We start from the raw sequence: 22,294 nt of genomic DNA, 5'->3' as shown, positions 1-22,294 counted from the left end.
TCTCTCTGTTCGCTAGGCCTCTGTCAGGATCCCACCCCTGACAGGGACCCCTCTGAATCTTCCCCTACAACACCCTCTGCCACAAGGTGTTGCCTGGTTCCAACCCAGTCAGCTTTCTGTCTAACTTCCTGCCTAACCCCCAGTTTTACCAGACTGTGAGGAGTGGCCTAATAAATAGAACCCTTAGCTCCCCCTGGAGGCCAGACTGTGAAATGTATTGGTGTCTGTGATACCTGGTCAGATGAACTCCTTCAGTGCCATCAGACGTACCATAGCCCCCCTTAGCGGCGGAGCCACAGTACTGCAACGACCAGGACTCTGGGGCGCTGCACTCCCCCCCGGTTAAATCCAGTACTCCTGGACTGGGAAGAAAACAACAATACATGTCAGCAAAAAGACATACAATTTTGAAAATGCAAGTACAAGTAAACTTTTAACAGAGCTTCCCTTTATGGGAGGTGAGGACACTTGAACGTTACAAACATAGTTAAATACTTTAAATAACTTTTCTTACCCGACCGGGTATTCTACTAAGTGCAAAATCTTTGAACAATAATTTAACATTGCCTTTAAGGACGTACTCGCTAAATCCACTAAAGACCTTCTTATATCACATATAAGGCTAATTAACTTTTATGCATTCTCCTTCTTTACATCTGCAGGACTGCCTGTCCTAACAGCTCCAGACCTACTGCCTCTCCTTTCTATACAGGACCGCCCCTTTCCGCCCGGGCCTACTGTCCTTCCACTACTATACACAGTATAGAACATATCATTTTTCTTTCAGTTCAAGATCACTGAGCCATCTCTATATGGCTCCTAAGAGGACTCACCACTAACCCCTACGGGTTCACTTCCTGTCCTCATTCTTCTATTAACATTATTAAACATTTCTTACAATCAACCAGTTAGCTACATATAACTTTTTCTTATCAGCATTATCAGTACTTTCTTTCAAAACATCATCATTCTTTAAGTGCTTTTGATGAACATCCCCTTTAAGAGGGGACCAAGTCTCTATGAGGTAGTGCAACTTCTCAAGCTGCAAGTCTGTTTGCAGTAAGGACTCCGATGCTGGTTCTGCGACCAGTGTCTTCGCAAAGAGTCCCTTTCGCTTATAAAACCAGTAGAGAGCACCCTTAAGAAGGTGCAAACTATTTACAAGATCAGTTTTTGGATCATTCACCGTCCATGATTCGGCAGTCCTTTGATAACGGAGCAAAAATAGAAAACAAACAAAAGGCAATAGGGATCCCGGGTCAACAAAGGGATCCCTTTAAGAGTTAACCCTGGACGGGCTTTAGCAGCAAAACAGTGAAAACAATTAACTATGTACAATCAATAAAGCATTTTTGCTTACTCATCTTGTGGCTGTGCAGGGGGTGGTCTTCTTCCAGGCCTCACCCGGCCAACGGGTCGCGTTGGTGCAGCAAGGGCCAGTCCTGGCTCCAGCAGCGACAGGATCCCTCGTCGGGACGCCCTCCTTGCTTGTAGGCGAGCGCGACCCAGAGGAACGCGGTGGACCCGGACCTCCTGAGGTTCCGCGGGGACGGGCTCCGGGACCTTCCCTGCAGAAGGCTCGTCCTCTGGCGTTCCGGCAGCAGCCTGGTGGGCGATGCACCGCTGGACGCCTCGAGCTATCCAGCCGGTTTCGCCAGCCTCCCTCCTCCACCGGGTATAGGTCACTGCGTCGCCAGGCTCCAGGTCGCAAGCGAACCTCCCTCCACAGGGCTCCACTTCTTCCCGATCTACACGGACCTGTAGTGGCTCTCCGATCTCCTGGATAACTCCCCTTCCTTTCCGGGAGTTAAAGGATATCACTACACCCCAGTGCGACGGTGGAACCTCCTCAACGCTCCTCAGATCGACCTGGGCTGCCGGTTGGGGTCTGTTCCGCCACGCTGTCATCAGGCGCTGCAGGTGCTCCACCTCCGGCAGGATCCTCAGGCCCTGTGCCTGCAGCTCACACTCCGCCGCGGTCGGGATGAAAGAAGCGGGGGACACCGGAGACAGGCGGACCTCCGTAGGTTGGCCCAGCCAAGCGATCACACGGGCGTCGGCTTCCAGGCGGTAGGCTATCTGCCGGGCCTCAGCTGCAGCCACACAATCCTCAGACAGCGGCCGGGGGGGTCGGCCCATCGGTAGCTCCGCAAGGGTCAGTTCCCGCAACGATGGCGTGTCCGGGGCTGTGTCGGGTTGTGCAGCCTCTTGCTGAGTCGGGTCATTCCCACGCGGTGCTTCCGGCGTCGCCATTTTCGCTTCCTCTCTGGTGTCCTCTTCCCGCGGTCTCTTTCGTGGGCGGCCCCGTCTCCATGGTCTCCATCCTCCAAAGAGAATGAGGAGGCGGACCTCGGCTGTTGACGGACACGTCCTCAGGACACAGAAATATTTAGACTGGGCGGCCATGGTCGTTCGCGCTCTCCAGCTTGTCTACGCCCACTCCACGCCCCTCTTCTTCTCCTGCGCTCTCCTCAGCGCTGTAATGGCGGATTTTGGCGGCAAGTGGCGCGGCACAGTCTTTGCAATAAATCACAGTCCAAGTATAATAAATCACAGTTCCAAGGCACACATGACCTGATTCTTCAGGCTTAAGTAGATCCTGTTCGTGACGCCAAGTTGTAGCGCCCCCACTGCCGCAGGGCCGAGGGGTACCCGGTACCGGGCCTCTGAGTCTCTGCTCTGGGGTTGTCACGGTGGCTAGACCTGGTCTGTGACCCTGCTGAGGGGCGTACAATAATAGATGTGGATGGTGGTGGCGGTGTGGTGTAGTAAATAACGAGGACACCAGGTTGCAGTCTCTTTACCTCTTTACTGAAGGCTTCTGAGTCCTCAATCCGGAATACGGTTAACAGGGCTGCGCAAGTCCGGCCGGTCCGATGGCACCTCCAGAGTTCCCTTTGCAGGTAGAAATCTGTGCCTACCTTCCTGCGCTTGTGTTGTGGTCCTCCCCTGCTGTGCTTACGGGATAGTACCCCACAACTGTTGTGTCTGTTTCTCGTGTTCCCTCACAAATCGATTCTGATGTTCTCCCTCTACGACCCCCTGATCTTACGGTTAGGACGCACCCGTATGACGGGAGGCTCGGAGCTCTTCCGGGACTCTTGCGTCGCCCCACTCCTGTTGTTACCCCCCTGTGTCTTCCTGGGTCTGGGTGAGACAGCCCGCCTGTAACTGACTGTCCTGCCGTAGGTTTGAAGTTTGGCTTGGAGCTCTATACTTACTCGGCGTTCCGGCCACCGGTTATGCGCCTCAATAGGATGTTGCCTCGTCTTACAGCACGACTCCTACTGGTATTCTCCTTGTTGCGTTGATCTCGTTTCTCACTCAGCACAATAAATCTCGCTTCTTATCCTTTCTTGGGGTACCACCGCTATATCGTGCAGGCGCGGTCCCGTAACGTTCTCTCTGTTCGCTAGGCTCTGCCAGGATCCCACCCCTGACAGGGACCCCTCTGAATCTTCCCCTACAACACCCTCTGCCACAAGGTGTTGCCTGGTTCCAACCCAGTCAGCTTTCTGTCTAACTTCCTGCCTAACCCCCAGTTTTACCAGACTGTGAGGAGTGGCCTAATAAATAGAACCCTTAGCTCCCCCTGGAGGCCAGACTGTGAAATGTATTGGTGTCTGTGATACCTGGTCAGATGAACTCCTTCAGTGCCATCAGACGTACCATAGCGCCCCTTAGCGGCGGAGCCACAGTACTGCAACGACCAGGACTCTGGGGCGCTGCAATCGCATATAACACAGCCACGTAGCATATAACACAGCCACGTAGTATATAGCACAGTCACATATTATATAACACAGCCCACTTAGTATATAACATGGCCAACGTAGTATATAGAACAGCCCACGTAGTATATAACATGGCCCACGTAGTATATAGAACAGCCCACGTAGTATATAACATGGCCAACGTAGTATATAGAACAGCCCACGTAGTATATAACACGGCCCACGTAGTATATAGAACATCCATGTAGTATATAGCACAGCCCACGTAGCATATGACAGCCCATATAGTATATAGCACAGTCACATAGTATATAACACGGCCCACGTAGTATTTAGAACAGCCATGTAGTATATAGCACAGCCCACGTAGCATATAACAGCCCATATAGTATATAGCACAGCCACATAGTATACAGGTCCTTCTCAAAAAATTAGCATATAGTGTTAAATTTCATTATTTACCATAATGTAATGATTACAATTAAACTTTCATATATTATAGATTCATTATCCACCAACTGAAATTTGTCAGGTCTTTTATTATTTTAATACTGATGATTTTGGCATACAACTCCTGATAACCCAAAAAACCTGTCTCAATAAATTAGCATATCAAGAAAAGGTTCTCTAAACGACCTATTACCCTAATCTTCTGAATCAACTAATTAACTCTAAACACATGCAAAAGATACCTGAGGCTTTTAAAAACTCCCTGCCTGGTTCATTACTCAAAACCCCCATCATGGGTAAGACTAGCGACCTGACAGATGTCAAGAAGGCCATCATTGACACCCTCAAGCAAGAGGGTAAGACCCAGAAAGAAATTTCTCAACAAATAGGCTGTTCCCAGAGTGCTGTATCAAGGCACCTCAATGGTAAGTCTGTTGGAAGGAAACAATGTGGCAGAAAACGCTGTACAACGAGAAGAGGTGACCGGACCCTGAGGAAGATTGTGGAGAAGGACCGATTCCAGACCTTGGGGAACCTGAGGAAGCAGTGGACTGAGTCTGGTGTGGAAACATCCAGAGCCACCGTGCACAGGCGTGTGCAGGAAATGGGCTACAGGTGCCGCATTCCCCAGGTAAAGCCACTTTTGAACCATAAACAGCGGCAGAAGCGCCTGACCTGGGCTACAGAGAAGCAGCACTGGACTGTTGCTAAGTGGTCCCAAGTACTTTTTTCTGATGAAAGCAAATTTTGCATGTCATTCGGAAATCAAGGTGCCAGAGTCTGGAGGAAGACTGGGGAGAAGGAAATGCCAAAATGCCTGAAGTCCAGTGTCAAGTACCCAGTCAGTGATGGTGTGGGGTGCCATGTCAGCTGCTGGTGTTGGTCCACTGTGTTTCATCAAGGGCAGGGTCAATGCAGCTAGCTATCAGGAGATTTTGGAGCACTTCATGCTTCCTGGCACCTGCTCACAGTGCCAAAACCACTGGTAAATGGTTTACTGACCATGGTATTACTGTGCTCAATTGGCCTGCCAACTCTCCTGACCTGAACCCCATAGAGAATCTGTGGGATATTGTGAAGAGAAAGTTGAGAGACGCAAGACCCAACACTCTGGATGAGCTTAAGGCCGCTATTGAAGCATCCTGGGCCTCCATAACATCTCAGCAGTGTCACAGGCTGATTGCCTCCATGCCACGCCGCATTGAAGCAGTCATTTCTGCCAAAGGATTCCCGACCAAGTATTGAGTGCATAACTGAACATTATTATTTGATGGTTTTTTTGTTTGGTATTAAAAAACACTTTTATTTGATTGGTCTGGTGAAATATGCTAATTTATTGAGACAGGTTTTTTGGGTTATCAGGAGTTGTATGCCAAAATCATCAGTATTAAAACAATAAAAGACCTGACAAATTTCAGTTGGTGGATAATGAATCTATAATATATGAAAGTTTAATTGTAATCATTACATTATGGTAAATAATGAAATTTAACACTATATGCTAATTTTTTGAGAAGGACCTGTATAACAAAGCCATGTAGTATATAGCACAGACATGTAGTATACAGCACAGCCCCCATCCCCCCAAGAATGGCCCCATAGTCTAGTACTCACTGCTATAGTTACAAAAAAAAAAAAAACACTCCTCACCTCTCAACGTGCCTGTGCTGCTCCCTGCTCCGGTCTCGGTGGCTGCCGCTGCACTTCCTGACACACAGCGGGTGCGCGATGACGTCATCGTCCACCCGCAGCAGCAGTGTCAGAGGCAGAGTGGGGAATGATGGGAGAGGGAGCGTCAGTTGACGCTCTCTCCTCCATCATTTGCTTTGAACTTTACCGGCAGACGCCGGTATAGTTCAATGCGGCGGCGGGGGAGTTGGCGCTAGCGACAGGCGGGCCCCATAGTGGCTGCGTGATGTGCCGCTTGCTGAGGGCCCCTGGGGAAGCAGGGGCCCTAGGCAGCTGCCTGCCCCTAACGCCTGAATGGGCCCCCCTGTCTCGCCAGGGCCCCAGCACTTGCCCAGGTGCTGACGCCGGCCCTGCATGACTTTATATATATAATTTACATAAGGTGTGTGTACATGTATGTATGACTTTATATATGGTGTGTACGTATATATGACTTTATATATGGTGTGTACATGTATATATGACTTTATATATGGTGTGTACATGTATATATGACTTTATATATGGTGTGTACATGTATATATGACTTTATATATGGTGTGTACATGTATATATGACTTTATATATGGTGTGTACATGTACATATGACTTTATATAAGGTGTGTACATGTATATATGACTTTATATAAGGTGTGTACATGTATATATGACTTTATATATGGTGTGTACATGTATATATGACTTTATATATGGTGTGTACATGTATATATGACTTTATATATGGTGTGTACATGTATATATGACTTTATATATGGTGTGTACATGTATATATGACTTTATATATGGTGTGAACATGTATATATGACTTTATATATGGTGTGTACATGTATATATGACTTTATATATGGTGTGTACATGTATATATGACTTTATATAAGGTGTGTGTACATGTATATATGACTTTATATATGGTGTGTACATGTATATATGACTTTATATAAGGTGTGTACATGTATATATGACTTTATATATGGTGTGAACATGTATATATGACTTTATATATGGTGTGTACATGTATATATGACTTTATATATGGTGTGTACATGTACAAATGACTTTATATATGGTGTGTACATGTATATATGACTTTATATATGGTGTGTACATGTATATATGACTTTATATATGGTGTGTACATGTATATATGACTTTATATATGGTGTGTACATGTATATATGACTTTATATAAGGTGTGTACATGTATATATGACTTTATATATGGTGTGAACATGTATATATGACTTTATATATGGTGTGTACATGTATATATGACTTTATATAAGGTGTGTACATGTACATATGACTTTATATATGGTGTGTACATGTATATATGACTTTATATATGGTGTGTACATGTATATATGACTTTATATATGGTGTGTACATGTATATATGACTTTATATATGGTGTGTACATGTATATATGACTTTATATATGGTGTGTACATGTATATATGACTTTATATAAGGTGTGTGTACATGTATATATGACTTTATATATGGTGTGTACATGTATATATGACTTTATATATGGTGTGTACATGTATATATGACTTTATATATGGTGTGTACATGTATATATGACTTTATATAAGTTGTGTACATGTATATATGACTTTATATATGGTGTGTACATGTATATATGACTTTATATAAGGTGTGTACATGTATATATGACTTTATATATGGTGTGTACATGTATATATGACTTTATATATGGTGTGTACATGTATATATGACTTTATATAAGGTGTGTACATGTATATATGACTATATAAGGTGTGTACATGTATATATGACTTTATATATGGTGTGTACATGTATATATGACTTTATATATGGTGTGAACATGTATATATGACTTTATATATGGTGTGTACATGTATATATGACTTTATATATGGTGTGTACATGTATGTATGACTTTATATATGGTGTGTACATGTATGTATGACTTTATATAAGGTGTGTACATGTATATATGACTTTATATAAGGTGTGTACATGTATATATGACTTTATATATGGTGTGTACATGTATGTATGACTTTATATAAGGTGTGTACATGTATATATGACTTTATATAAGGTGTGTACATGTATATATGACTTTATATATGGTGTGTACATGTATATATGACTTTATATATGGTGTGAACATGTATATATGACTTTATATATGGTGTGTACATGTATATATGACTTTATATAAGGTGTGTACATGTATATATGACTTTATATATGGTGTGTACATGTATATATGACTTTATATAAGGTGTGTACATGTATATATGACTTTATATAAGGTGTGTACATGTATATATGACTTTATATAAGGTGTGTACATGTATATATGACTTTATATAAGGTGTGTACATGTATATATGACTTTATATATGGTGTGTACATGTATATATGACTTTATATAAGGTGTGTACATGTATATATGACTTTATATATGGTGTGTACATGTATATATGACTTTATATAAGGTGTGTACATGTATATATGACTTTATATAAGGTGTGTACATGTATATATGACTTTATATAAGGTGTGTACATGTATATATGACTTTATATAAGGTGTGTACATGTATATATGACTTTATATATGGTGTGTACATGTATATATGACTTTATATAAGGTGTGTACATGTATATATGACTTTATATAAGGTGTGTACATGTATATATGACTTTATATAAGGTGTGTACATGTATATATGACTTTATATAAGGTGTGTACATGTATATATGACTTTATATATGGTGTGTACATGTATATATGCCTTTATACATGGTGTGAACTTGTACATATGACTTTATATAATTTACATATGGGGTGTGTATATAGACACACTTCTGCCCCCACATTGTATATGTAACATATATATATATATTGTATTGCTATCTCCCCCATACACTGTGCGCCCCCTGAGCCGGCTCCCTCAGCCTCTCCTCCCCTGAGCGCTCTGGCAGTGAGCGCCGCGGTGAGAAGCAGCAGCAACTCCCTGTCCTCCCTCCGTCTCCATGACAACCAAGCGAAAAGGTGAGAGAAGGAGGAGTAAGGCGCAGCGGGTCACGTGTCCAGGAAGTGGAGCTGTCTGACGGGAAATGACGTCGGAAGCAGAGAGAAAGAACCAGAGAGGGAGAAGCTGAGCTCGAAGTGAGAGCGGCGGGGAGAGGTCAGAGGTCAGCGGGGGACCGCAGGGGGAAAAGGTCAGGGGTCAGCGCAGGACCGGAGGCCTAGCAGGTGAGAGGCGGGCAGGGAATGGCGGGAGATATTCGGGGTGTACCAGGCTGTGTGTATATGTGTGTACAGGGGACATGGCGCTCCTCCCCCTCTGTCTATACACTGTATTGCTGCACTGTGTGTGTACAGGGGCTCTGCTCCTTCATGAGGGGACACTTGTCACTAGCAGCCATGGCAGCTGTGTCTTCTCCCCACCCTGCTCTTCCCTCAGACCATAATGTCCTCAATATGAAGTGGTGAAGACTGACAGGGGCGGACATTGTTTTGGTGTTGAGAGATTGTATCACGTGATGACAGTGTGATTTGATCTCTGACCCCCTGGCCACGCCCCCTTGGCAGCTGTCAGTCCTTCACCTGCTGTCAGTCCTTCACCTGCTGTCAGTCCTTCACCTGCTGTCAGTCCTTCACCTGCTGTCAGTCCTTCACCTGCTGTCAGTCCTTCACCTGCTGTCAGTCCTTCACCTGCTGTCAGTCCTTCACCTGCCGGTCTTCTCTCTCTTATTCTCTGCCGTTTCTATTCAATGGTCGTCACCAGGATCTATAATAAAAATGGCGCAACGTGGTGGAAACAGTTTCTCCTGACCTGACATAGGTCAAGAGGGCAACTCCTACATGTAATTATACTGCAAATGAGCCAAAAACAGAACCGGTGTTCCCCGCCATTGCTCCACTCTGCTGCCTGTGTCCAGCACTGGTCTCCAAGCCTCCTGTTCTGATGAGAGGTCACATGAGGGAAGAGTTAGTGGGAATACCGGCGCGGGACACCCATGGAAATGCAGCAGGTGCCCATTCTTAATCTTAAAGGGTTATTCCCAAAATAGCAAGTTATCCCCTATTCATGGAAGATGGGGGGTCTGGACCCTGGAAACAGCGTTCTGTAGAGCTCGGTCTTGAATGGAGCGGAGCAATGCACATGCTCAGCCTTCCCATTCCCAGCATCACTGGAAGTCCCAGTTGTGAAGCCCAAGATATCCCCTATCCATAGAATAAGATAAGTTGCTATTTTGGAAATAACCCTTTAAACATATATAATAGACCCCTTTTATTGGGGGATCGTATTTTTTATATAAATAAATCTACAGGGATTGTCCTGGAGTTTAAGAAATTAACATATAAGAAATTAACAAAGGCCCAGGAAACACATGTCTTGGTCACATTTTATTTTATTACTAGACAATCTCATTATTACAATAATAATAATCTTTATTTTTATATAGCGCTAACATATTCCGCAGCGCTTTACAGTTTGCACACATTATCATCACTGTCCCCATCGGGGCTCACAATCTAAATTCCCTATCAGTGTGTCATTGCAGTGTGAGAGGAAACCGGAGAACCTGGAGGAAACCCACACAAACATGGGGAGAACATACAAACTCCTTGCAGATGTTGTCCAAGGTGGGATTAGAACCCAGGACTCCAGCGCTGCAATGCTAACCACTGAGCCACTGTGCTGCCCTATAGTCTTACACCTATTAAAGGGAACCTGGCGCATTGTATATGCAGTGTCTGTGGCCAGCACATTATAGAGGAGGAGAAGCTGAGCAGAAGGATATATGGCTTTGTGGGAAATAAATCAGTATAGGGGCGCATTCAGACCTCCATACAAATCTGTCCGAGATCGGATCGCAATGCACGGACTGGCCGCAGGTCTCTTGACCCCAGCGTGACAGCATCATGTATTTCTGTGAAACGGTCACGCTCAGATTGGGAGGCTGCAGCCAATCCGATCTCCGACCGAGTTGTATGAACGTCTGAATGCGCCCTAACTCGTAGTTTATTCATTGAAATCCCTGGTGTTTATAGGTATGTGAGTCCAGTGGACGGTCCTGCTCAGTTATTGACAGCTGTCTGCATGCACAGTCATTCAGCGAAGACGGTCAGTCACGAATAGCACCACCCACTGGACTCATGTATAGAAACATCAGGGATGTCAATAATTAAAATGCAAATTTTACTGAAACGTTTCCCACAAAGTTGTAGATCATCCTGCTCTTTAACTGTGGGCCTGCAGGTCTGAAGCCATTACGTATTCTGTACCATTTTGCTTGCTGTCAATGAACAGACACTTTTTTGTTTGTATCTAGTGATTTTTACACACGACCCGACCATAAGCGTGCAACATTTACTCCACCAAATACTCAGGGAATTGTGTTCACTCAAAGCCCGATGAATTCACAAGCTTTTATATTATGCGTATGGACAGCTTAAAGGAGGCAAGGTGCTGCCAGTAACGTCTGGCAGCGGTTCATTTGTGCTTTCTCTGCAGAACTTGAATGTGCTTATTTATGGGCAAGTCAGGAGGAATAGATGTGTGACACTTCTGGTGGCACTTGTGCCAGAAAAAGCGCACTCATCATTCCGTAAAATAGTTCTTTCTTCCATATCAGTGGACGTAAAGTGGGAAGCAGGGAGCGTGGAGGACGACGGCACTTCTTGTGCCATTGTATTATGCCCTAGAAGCATTACCTGGAAAATGCCTTCATTGTGCAGCATTGGATGGGAGATGCCATGGCTTGTTTATTTCTGTATAAATATGTAGAATAAACTGTAACTGAATTAAAAGGAAGGTACAGTACAAACCCATATCCTAGAGATGCCATATTACAGATTTGGTATACGGCTGTGTACATGGTGCTAAATGACTTACCACACACTTGAATGATGAGAAAAAATATATCCCAAGGGTCGGTTGGTTCCTTTAAAATTATTATAGGTAGCTGCTTATTAGAACATAATAATCTGCTTGCGATAGAGACTTCGTGTAGTTGAAGTAATACTGTTATCACCTTGGATGTATCAGTGATGTATTAGGGGATGAGACTACTGGAAGCATAGAGAGAAGGCACAGCTGCCGCTCCATTCTGGCGGGGCATTTCAGAGCCTCATCCTTGGAATTGGTGGGGGTTCCCGTGGTCAGACCCCCACAATTTGCAAGTTATCACCTACTCTTTAGATTTTGGTGGTAACTAGCAATGAATGAATATACTCAGATAAGGTGTTATCCATGCTCGTATGCTAACCGAGTGACTTCGGCATGCACGAATAATATGTTCGAGTCCCCATAGCTGCACATCTCGCGGCTGTTCGAGAACTGCAACACATGCAGGGATTTCCTGTTTGTTAGTCAACCCCTACATGTGTTGCGGCTGTTGAGCAGCCACGGGGACTCAAACATATTATTAGAGCACGCTGAAGTCACTGGGAATCTTAAAATGAATGGAGGTGCGCGTGCCTCATTCATTGCTGTTTCGGACAGCCCCATGGACAATCATTGGAGTGAAGGTCGACCTCGCACACCTCCATTTTTTTCAAGATGTGGATTTCCAGAACCCCAATTATAGCTGCCGGATTCCTCGGGATCAGTCGGTTATCCCATATAGTTATATCCTCAGCATTCCATACAATTTTTGAAAGTCTCATTCAATGAATGGACAGAGTGCCGATACCTCTACTATCACAGTGGAGAACTGGTCGGCCAGCTATGGATATGTTATGAACCCCTTAATGGTCATTATACAGTGCTCTCCTATTTTTGCCAAGCTGCCTGTAAAAGTGGAGATGTGCATTCAAGGGAGCCTAAAGCTAAAATTTCAGACATGACAATATTGGCTGTTTGTGGCTCCATCCCCTGCAAAATCCTGTTACTGTTATGAGTGAGACCCTGGGGACAGGGGAACAAACAACCTCAAACTGGGACGACTATGCACACCTCTACTTTAGCAGGAATATAGCCACTTGGCCACTTAGTATTTTATTTTCGTTTTTTTTTTTTTGTTTGTTTTTTTTAGATCCAAGAGCCAATATGGAGACTGAGAGTGAGCAGAACTCTACTTCCACTAATGGGAGTACAGCATCCAGCGCCAGCTCACGTCCTCAGATATCACAGATGTCTCTCTATGAACGCCAGGCAGTCCAGGTATGTGCCACAAGCAGCTCGGTGCGAATCTATAGGCACCATTTAGATGGCTGCCATCTATATCTGGTCATTGCATGCTGCATGAGTAGAAATTGTCCCTTCAAATGTCTATTGAGCAGCATTTGATTTCTGGCACTTGCTGCGTTCACGTCTTGGCATTATTACAGATTAACCAGAGTGCATTACAGGATCCTGCCTGGGCCCCGATAACTCTTTATGTGTGCGGGGTTCAAGGTCTGTGTGTGAGCACTAATACAATATTATTATTTTCGCAGGCTCTGCAGGCTTTACATAGACAACCGAACGCAGCGCAGTACTTCCACCAACTGATGTTACAGCAGCAGCTGAGTAATGCGCAGCTACATAGTCTTGCAGCAGTTCAGCAGGTAAGTGATCTTCTCATATAGCAATAATTTTTTACACATTTGCTCATTTCAATTTATAAAATACACTTTTTAAATATTGTCCAGATATATTTATAGATATAAAGTATTGGGAGACCTACAGATGATTTATGATTTTATGACATGTAAATCCATAGGGATTAATATGCAGCTAGAACAGCTTCCACTCTTTTGTGAAGGCTTTCTGTAAGATTTTGGGGGGAGGGTCTGTGGGGATGTTTGCCCATTCATCCAGGACAGTATTGGTAAGATGATGTTTGAGGAGAGGGTCGATCTCGTAATCAATTTTCTAGGTCATCTCAAAGTTGTTGGATGGAGTTGAGATCAGGGCTCTGTGGAGCCGATCATGTTCTTCAACATCACACCCTCCTCAATCATGGGCCCGATTCATCAAAGCTTTCACTCCTGAATTCTGGCGTAAAAACTTTGAAAACTTGGAAATTTTAGGCACAACTCGGAGTTGTTGTTAAATTTAGCAACTTTTGGCATCTTCACACCAGTTTCTCCCCGCTCCTCTGAAATGGGTGTTGCTGGTATAGGGGCACGACGGGGGTGCAATGCTACAGCTCGTCTAATTTATGATGAGCTGTGGCTTTTCTTATGCCAGAAATCTCACTCCAGTACCTGCCTGCAGTGAGAGGTTTGGCATACCGCTTGGAGGTGCACACACACCCGTCAGACTATATAGATTCATGAAGAGGCGTTCAAGAATCAGGAGCATCTGACTCCAGCATGCCCCTTTATCAAGACTGGCGTGAACTAGTCCCGTCTTGATTAATCAAGTCCTATGTCTTTGAGGATCTGTGCTTTGGGCGTAGTTATGAGGAGCGGAAAACAGTCTCCCCCAAATTGTTCCCACAAAGTTGGAAGCTACAATTGTCCAAAATGTCCTGCTATGCTGCAGCTTTAAGATTTCCCTTCATTGGAACTAAAGGGCCGAGGCCGACCCCTGAAAATGAAGCCCATAGCGTTATTACCTCCTCCAAAAAAATATTTACATCTGCACAATGCAGTCAGATGGGTAACGGTCTCCTGGCATTTGCCAAACTGTCCATCAGGTGCCAAATAGAGAAGCGCGAGATCTCACTGCACAGAAAACATTTCCACCACTGCAGATTCCAGTGGCCGTAGCATTACACCACCGCTTTTGATATGGTGCTTGGAGGTGTAAGGCTTGTATGCAGCGCTTCGGGCATGGAAACTCATGCCATAAAGCTTCCAGTGCATTGTTTGTGCTGATGTTAATACCAGATGAGGTTTGGACTCTGCAGTTATTGAGGCAGCAGGGCATTGGTGATTTTTCTGCCCTCTGCTTTTTGGTGACCCCCGATCTGTAACTTTCCGTGGTCTCTACTTTAAGGCTGACTTGCTGTGGTTCCTGAATACTTTTCAATAATTTTCCTCACGGGTGATGGAGGAATATTGAGGAGGAAATAATTTTTTTCTCCTACGTATCATTGGGGGACACAGGACGAATGGGTGTTATGCTGCTGCCACCAGGAGGACACTAAGTTAAACACACACAAAAGATTAACTCCTCCCCTGCAGTATACACCCACGGCTGGACAATCCGGAGCCAGTTCTTACTTAGTGTCTCAGGAGGCACTTGGGTCCTCAGGACCCCACCAATTTTTCTTTTTGATTTAACGGAGAGAAGGGAGCGACAGGCAAATTTTCAGCCCTGATCTCTCCCGCACCAACAACGGGCAAGTACACGGAGCGTTCCTCCTGTATCCTTTCCCGCGACGATGGATGCCAGCCCTGGCTCACCTTTCAGTGTGGCGACGGTTCCCTAGCGTTCCGATCTCCCTCCCTCCTTTTCAGGCGACCATGGGGACTAATCATCCACCTAAGTCTCCTGGAGCCAGGGCACAGCCGGACAGATTGACAGGGCGTCCGTGCAGCCGTCCACTGCATCACCACTGTATATAGCGGTTGACACATGGCGGCAGTAGCTCTCCACCCTCTCCCTATCAAGGTGAAGGTGGATGGAGCATCGGTCCCATCGCACAAGGTAAGTGCGGGGACCGACGAGCTGGCAGCAGGGGGGGCCCCCTTACTCTCTTCCAATGCGGCTCTGCAGCCGCGGGGCAGCGTGCGGCTCTGCAGCCGCGGGGCAGCGTGCGGCTCTGCAGCCGCGGGGCAGCGTGCGGCTCTGCAGCCGCGGGACAGCGTGAGGCTCTGCAACCGCGGGGCAGCGTGCGGCTCTGCAGCCGCGGGGCAGCGTTATTCCTCTGTGGGGGCTCGGCGGCGCCCAGGCCCGGGCCGGACTAGCGCCCGCCTACAAGCACGCCGCCGCCCGCCCACGACACGCCCCCTCCCTGGGCGCTTCTCGCTCCCGAGAAGCGCCCTTCTCACATCTCGGCGGCCATCTTGGATCAGGAAGTGCGCTGACGGCTCTGCAGCACCGCAGCGCACAGGAGGATCTCCCTGCCAGCCACCGCAGAACTTAGGTGAGACGCACCCAATAGGATTGTCTCCCCCCCTGCCAGTACGCTCATTTAATCAGAAACATGTCACAGTCTAGGCATAAACAGACTGGAAAGACCCACTCTGTTATTTTTGCTGTGTGCACCTCCTGCAAGATATCTCTGCCCCGAGGTCACACTACCCCGCTGTGCTCCGCCTGCGAAACGCCTGCGGCACAGGATACTCCGGCCTCTGACCCGGAATGTTCCGAGCCTAGTACCCCCGCATGGGCGTCCTCCCTCGCTCGCTCTGTGGCATCTTTGGAAAGGACGATACAGTCCCTCCGTGACCCGTCCCTTACTCAGGGAACTTCCACGGAGGTTGTAACGCGGTCTAAGAACCCTTCCCGGTCTAGAGGTCGTACTGTTTCTAGAAGCCCTCACTCATCCAAGAAAAGGTCCAGAGTAATGTCTCCGGTCCGTGATCAGCCCTCAAACTCAGAGAGCGATGTCTCTCGTCACTCTTCCCCGACTCATAGCAGGGAATCCCTCCTGGATGACGCATCCGACGCGTCCTGTTCTCCAGAGTATCGTCACGATCAAGAGACTCTAGATTCTCTTATAGATTCTGTTAGTCAGACGCTTCAGTTAGAGGATGAAATCCCGTCCAAGGCGGCTCATCCCGTGTCATTTGGGCGAGCCACAAAGGCTCATAAATTTTTTCCTACGCACCCTCAGTTCAAGGATATTGTAGATCAACATAGAGTCCGTCCGGATAAACGTTTCTCAGGTCAGAAGGCTATGCAATCAAAGTATCCGTTCGCTCAGGACCTAACTAAGGAGTGGTCTCAGTCACCCTCCGTGGACCCGCCAGTGTCGCGGCTAGCCACCAAGGCGGTTCTATCCTCCTCCGAGGGTGCGTCCATCAAGCATCCCACTGATAGACAAATTGACCAGATGGCTCGCTCGGCTTTTGAAGCCTCCTCGGCTTCTCTCTTTCCCTCTTTTGCCATCACGTGGGTCGCAAAAGCCATGTCCCATTGGGCAGAGTCTTTATCCTCTACGGCACTACGGGCCGACTTACCCCCAGAAATTTCACACCTGGCCACTCAGATCGCCAGAGCGGGGGACTTTGTAGTTTCCGCGTCCTTAGACGCGGCCAACTGTGCCTCACAGGCAGCGGCCAATGCTGTCACGATCCGCAGATCCCTTTGGCTCAGGGACTGGAAAGCGGACTCGGGATCCAAGAAATCCCTCACGTCTCTTCCATACCAGGGCGAACGTCTATTTGGGGATAAACTAGACAAAATAATCGCAGACTCCACAGGAGGAAAGAGCAAATTTCTTCCCCAGCAACGTACTTTTCGCCCCTTTCGCAATCAACAGGGCCGAGGCCGATATTTCCGTTTCGGCTCCAATTGGTCCAATCCCTCCTCCGCGCCACCTGGCGTCGGGAGAGGTCAGCGCAAGGACAGAGCCTCCCAGCCGTCTTACAAGCCTTCTCCCACTTGGAGAGGCAGACCCAGACAACAGGGATCCCGAGGGCCCAGACCTGGCAGGTCCCCACCTCAATGACTTTTGGCAAACACCGAAGGACACCGACAAAGTAGGCGGCCGCCTACTTTTCTTTCGGGACGCGTGGCTCTCGGTAGTTTCCGACCGATGGGTCCGCGACCTAGTGTCCTACGGTTACAGGATAGAGTTTGTCTCTCTTCCCCCGCCTCGTTTCTTCCAGTCCCCCCCTCCCAGGGCAAGGGTCGGTCAGTATTTCCAGGCTATAAGGTCGCTATGGGAAGATGGGGTCATCATCCCGGTACCTCAGAACGAGTGGTACCAAGGTTTTTATTCCAACCTTTTCATCGTACCAAAAAAGGACGGCTCAGTACGTCCAATACTAGACCTCAAACTTCTCAACAGGTACGTACGCGTACATCATTTCCGTATGGAGTCCCTCCGCTCGGTGATTGCCTCTCTGGAAGAGGGCGAGTTTCTTGCATCTCTAGATGTGCAGGACGCTTATCTGCACATCCCCATCCTACCGTCTCATCAGCGGTTCCTCCGCTTCGCGGTCCAGGGACACCATTTTCAGTTTGTCGCCCTACCCTTCGGGCTTGCCACTGCCCCTCGGGTATTCACCAAGGTCATGGCAGCTGCCGTGGCCATTCTCCATGCTCGAGGTATAGTGGTGTTGCCCTACTTGGACGACATTCTCATAAAGGGTCCCTCTTTTCGGTCCTGCTCAGAAGCAGTAGACGTCACGATAAATACCTTTTTGCGCCTGGGTTGGAAGATCAATTTCAAAAAATCTTCTCCAGTCCCGGCTCAAACCATATCCTACCTGGGGATGATCCTAGATTCCTCTCGGGGTCTAGTACTTCTACCTCCGGAAAAGGTATCCACTCTGCAGAGAGAAGTCCGAAAGCTTACCCAACCTCTCCCTCACTCCCTACGTTTCTCCATGAGGGTTCTCGGCAGGATGGTGGCGGCAATGGAGGCAGTGCCCTTTGCGGTATTTCACCTCCGTCCCCTACAGCACGCCCTTCTAGCAGTATGGGACAGGAATCCTGCCTCGCTAGACCGCCGTCTCCTGCTCTCTCGCTCAATCAGGCAGTCCCTCAGGTGGTGGACCAAGAGGTCCTCCCTGACTCGGGGGAAGTCCTTTCTTCCGGTGCACTGGTTGGTCGTCACAACGGACGCCAGTCTCTTCGGCTGGGGCGCTGTGTTCCGATGCCACTCGACTCAGGGTCGCTGGTCCCCGCAGGAATCCCAGCTGCCCATCAACATCCTAGAGATTCGGGCAATCCGACTGGCACTCCGCCAGTTTCAGCCGTTTCTTTCCGGCCGCGCGGTCAGAGTCCAGTCCGACAACGCCACTGCGGTAGCCTACATCAACCGGCAAGGGGGCACTCGCAGCAAGGCGGCCATGGTCGAGGTATCGCTCATTCTCCGCTGGGCCGAGACCAACCACTCCATACTATCAGCAGTTTACATCCCGGGCGTGGAAAACTGGGAAGCGGACTTTCTAAGTCGCCACAGCCTCGATCCCGGAGAGTGGTCTCTCCATCCCGCAGTCTTTCACCAGATATGCTCTCGTTGGGGGACTCCGGACGTGGACCTGATGGCATCTCGCCTCAATTGCCAGGTTCCCGTCTTCATGGCCAGGTCTCACGACCCCTCAGCCTTCGGAGCCGACGCTCTAGTCCTCTCATGGCAGGGTTTCAGACTCCCATACATTTTTCCCCCAATTCCTCTTCTGGCAAAGGTAATCAGGAAGATCAGGGCAGAACGGATTCCAGTAATTCTCATCGCCCCGGACTGGCCGCGCAGGACGTGGTACGCCGAGATGGTGCAACTGGTCTCAGACGTACCCTGGAGGCTGCCAAGTCGCGCAGACCTTCTGTCTCAAGGGCCCATTTACCACCCGAACTCAGAGGCCCTATCTTTAACGGCGTGGCCGTTGAGTCCTGGGTACTGAGGCAGAAGGGTTTGCCCCAGACGGTTATATCTACCATGCTCCGCGCACGCAAGCCTTCCTCCATGCGCATCTACCACCGCGCCTGGAAGGCTTACTTCGCCTGGTGCAGAGATCGGGGTCGGTCTCCCCTCCAATTTTCTATTCCTCACATTTTGGAATTCCTCCAATCAGGCGTAGACTTGGGCCTTGCTCTCAGCTCTCTTAAGGGCCAAATTTCTGCTCTCTCGGTTCTTTTCCAGAGAAGAATTGCAAACAAATTGCAAGTCAAGACTTTCATCCAGGGAGTTTCTCATATGGTTCCACCTTACAAGATGCCCTTGGAACCATGGGATCTGAATCTGGTCCTCTGTGCTCTTCAAGAGCCACCCTTTGAACCCTTGCAAGAAGTGTCCTTGCGGTTCTTATCGTGGAAGATTGCCTTTCTCGTGGCTGTCACGTCTATTAGACGTGTCTCTGAGCTAGCAGCCCTGTCTTGCCAACCTCCTTTCCTCGTGTTCCACCAGGACAAGGTAGTTCTACGGACATGTCCGACTTTTCTTCCGAAGGTCGTCTCCTCATTCCATCTTAATGAGGAGATTGTTCTTCCCTCACTGTGCCCTGCTCCTTCTCACCGCACGGAAAGGGCGCTCCACACTCTGGACCTAGTGAGGGGTCTCAGACGTTATGTCTCCAGAACTGCGTCTCTCCGTAGGTCAGACGCCTTGTTCGTTCTTCCGGAAGGGCCACGGAAGGGTCTACCCGCTTCCAAGGCCTCCATTGCCAAGTGGATTCGTTCCGCCATCCAAGAGTCCTACCGTGTCAAGGGTCACGCCGCACCTCCGGGGATCAAGGCTCATTCTACCCGGTCAGTCGGCGCGTCCTGGGCCATCCGGCATCAGGCATCGGCAGCACAGGTCTGTAAGGCTGCCACATGGTCCAGCCTACATACGTTCACGAAGCACTACCATGTGCACTCTCAGGCCTCGGCAGACGCGTCCGTCGGTAGGCGAATCCTACAGGCGGCAGTGTCTCATCTGTAGCTCGTAGGCACGCACAGCATTTATAACTTCTTGTTGCCCACCCAGGGACTGCTTTGGGACGTCCCATTCGTCCTGTGTCCCCCAATGATACGTAGGAGAAAAGGAGATTTTTGTGTACTCACCGTAAAATCTCTTTCTCCGAGTCAATCATTGGGGGACACAGCACCCTCCCTGTTAGCCTAGTTTGGCTTGGTTATTCTTTTCAGTCTGTGTTTTTGACTATAACATGTTTTCTGTTTTTAACTGGTTTACTCCTACTGCTTTGTTACCGAACTGGCTCCGGATTGTCCAGCCGTGGGTGTATACTGCAGGGGAGGAGTTAATCTTTTGTGTGTGTTTAACTTAGTGTCCTCCTGGTGGCAGCAGCATAACACCCATTCGTCCTGTGTCCCCCAATGATTGACTCGGAGAAAGAGATTTTACGGTGAGTACACAAAAATCTCCTTTTTCCTTCTTATGTGACTTGTTACACTGGTGGCTCTTATTAGAGGACCAGACTGGTATAGGTGCGCTTTTCATACTGGTATAGGTGCGCCATATGTTTTGGTAAAGGCAGGCGACATGGTACACCTGAGGCTATGGGACTGAATGAAATGATGAAGAGGTGTGTTCCAATACTTCTATCCTTAGGCTATGTGCACACATATTTAGGTCCACTGCGGATTTTTCTGCAGCGGATTTGATAAATCCGCAGTGGAAAACTGCTGCGGATTTACCACGGTTTTTCTGCGTTTTTCACTGCGGTTTTACAACTGCGGTTTTCCATAAGGGCAGTTGTAAAAACGCAGAAAAGAAGTGACATGCTGCAGAATGTAAACCGCTGCATTTCCGCACGTTTTTTTCCGCAGCATGTGCACAGCGTTTTTGGTTTTCCATAGGTTTACATTGTACTGTAAACTCATGGGAAACTGCTGCGGATCCGCAGCTGCGGAAACGCTGCGGATCCGCAGCAAAATCCGCAGCGTGTGCACATAGCCTAATAGTCTATATCTCTCCGCATTTCCATGCGAATGGTCCGACCTGTCACTTCTGACAACTGTCTTTATCTGGGGACCATTGACGATTTTGTACTTACCATTGTACTGATTCTTGTCAGCTGATCAAGTAAACCTGTATTATCCTGTGACCTTCAACTTTTCTTTTATTGCCACTGCAGGCAACGATCGCTGCCACCCGCCAGGCCGCCTCTCCTAACACCGTTTCCAATCAGCAGACGAGCACCACGCAAGGATCGGTAAGTAGTAACTATTGGCTATGGATCTGCATTTTGTAGAGGTCAGCGGTGAGTTCACTTTCCTGGTTTCCCCAGCAGGTGAATCTGTCCACCAGCTCGTCAGCCCAGCTCCTAAGTCGTGCCCAGAACGTCACTGCACCCAGTGCTACAACACTCACTCAGTCAGTTTTGCTCAGCAATGCCAGCTCGCCACCTCTCAGCCAGTCACAGACGCAAATGTACCTCCGGGTAAGTAAGACAATCAATTCAGTGCAAGGACTTCATTGCTGGGGGATAACCGCTGCAAAATATCCTAAAAATGTGCGTTGCATGGTTAGCAGCCCTCTGTTCTGCCTCACAGTGGGGATGGGACAGGCTTCTAACATTTATTGGCTTTACAGACATCTTGGAAGTCCCTTTTTTATTCTTGTCTTGTGTTTTTAGAGTGAACTGAGTTCTCATTTTCATTTTTACTCATTTTAAATTTTCTATCAGCAGCAGCCGCAGCTTGGTAATCTTCTACAAGTCAATCGATCTCTGAATCGAGGTGTCCCTCTCAACTCCCAGCTTATTCTCATGCCCAATGGCTCTGTGGCTACAGTCCAGCAGGAAGTGGCATCCCCCCAAAATCAAGGCATGCATCAAGACTCCGACCAGGTAAACCAGAAAATCTTATCATATTGCGACAGATCAGATATTTACCCCTCCTTCTTGACGTGTGATGTGCA

General features: G+C 47.7%; 1 protein-coding gene across 10 annotated transcripts in view; it reads left to right on the top strand.

Moving 5' to 3' along the window:
• Positions 1-22,294, top strand: part of PHC1 (polyhomeotic homolog 1) — a 44,591-nt gene that overhangs the window by 4,949 nt on the left and 17,348 nt on the right. For 4 of the 10 annotated variants that reach the window (XM_077258507.1, XM_077258505.1, XM_077258503.1 and 1 more), the window contains exons 1-6: positions 8,991-9,128; positions 12,920-13,047; positions 13,323-13,433; positions 21,510-21,587; positions 21,663-21,815; positions 22,062-22,223. In XM_077258507.1, coding sequence (XP_077114622.1) covers positions 12,934-13,047; positions 13,323-13,433; positions 21,510-21,587; positions 21,663-21,815; positions 22,062-22,223 — 618 coding nt within the window. In that variant the 5' untranslated portion in view covers positions 8,991-9,128; positions 12,920-12,933. Of the gene's footprint in view, positions 1-8,977; positions 9,129-12,919; positions 13,048-13,322; positions 13,434-21,509; positions 21,588-21,662; positions 21,816-22,061; positions 22,224-22,294 lie in introns of those variants that run through there. The other 6 variants (XM_077258509.1, XM_077258506.1, XM_077258502.1 and 3 more) reach the window with 4 other exon arrangements.

The sequence above is a fragment of the Ranitomeya variabilis genome, chromosome 4, assembly GCF_051348905.1.
Source record: "Ranitomeya variabilis isolate aRanVar5 chromosome 4, aRanVar5.hap1, whole genome shotgun sequence".
Lineage (NCBI taxonomy): Eukaryota > Metazoa > Chordata > Amphibia > Anura > Dendrobatidae > Ranitomeya > Ranitomeya variabilis.
This window is presented reverse-complemented; position numbering and strand designations above follow the sequence as displayed.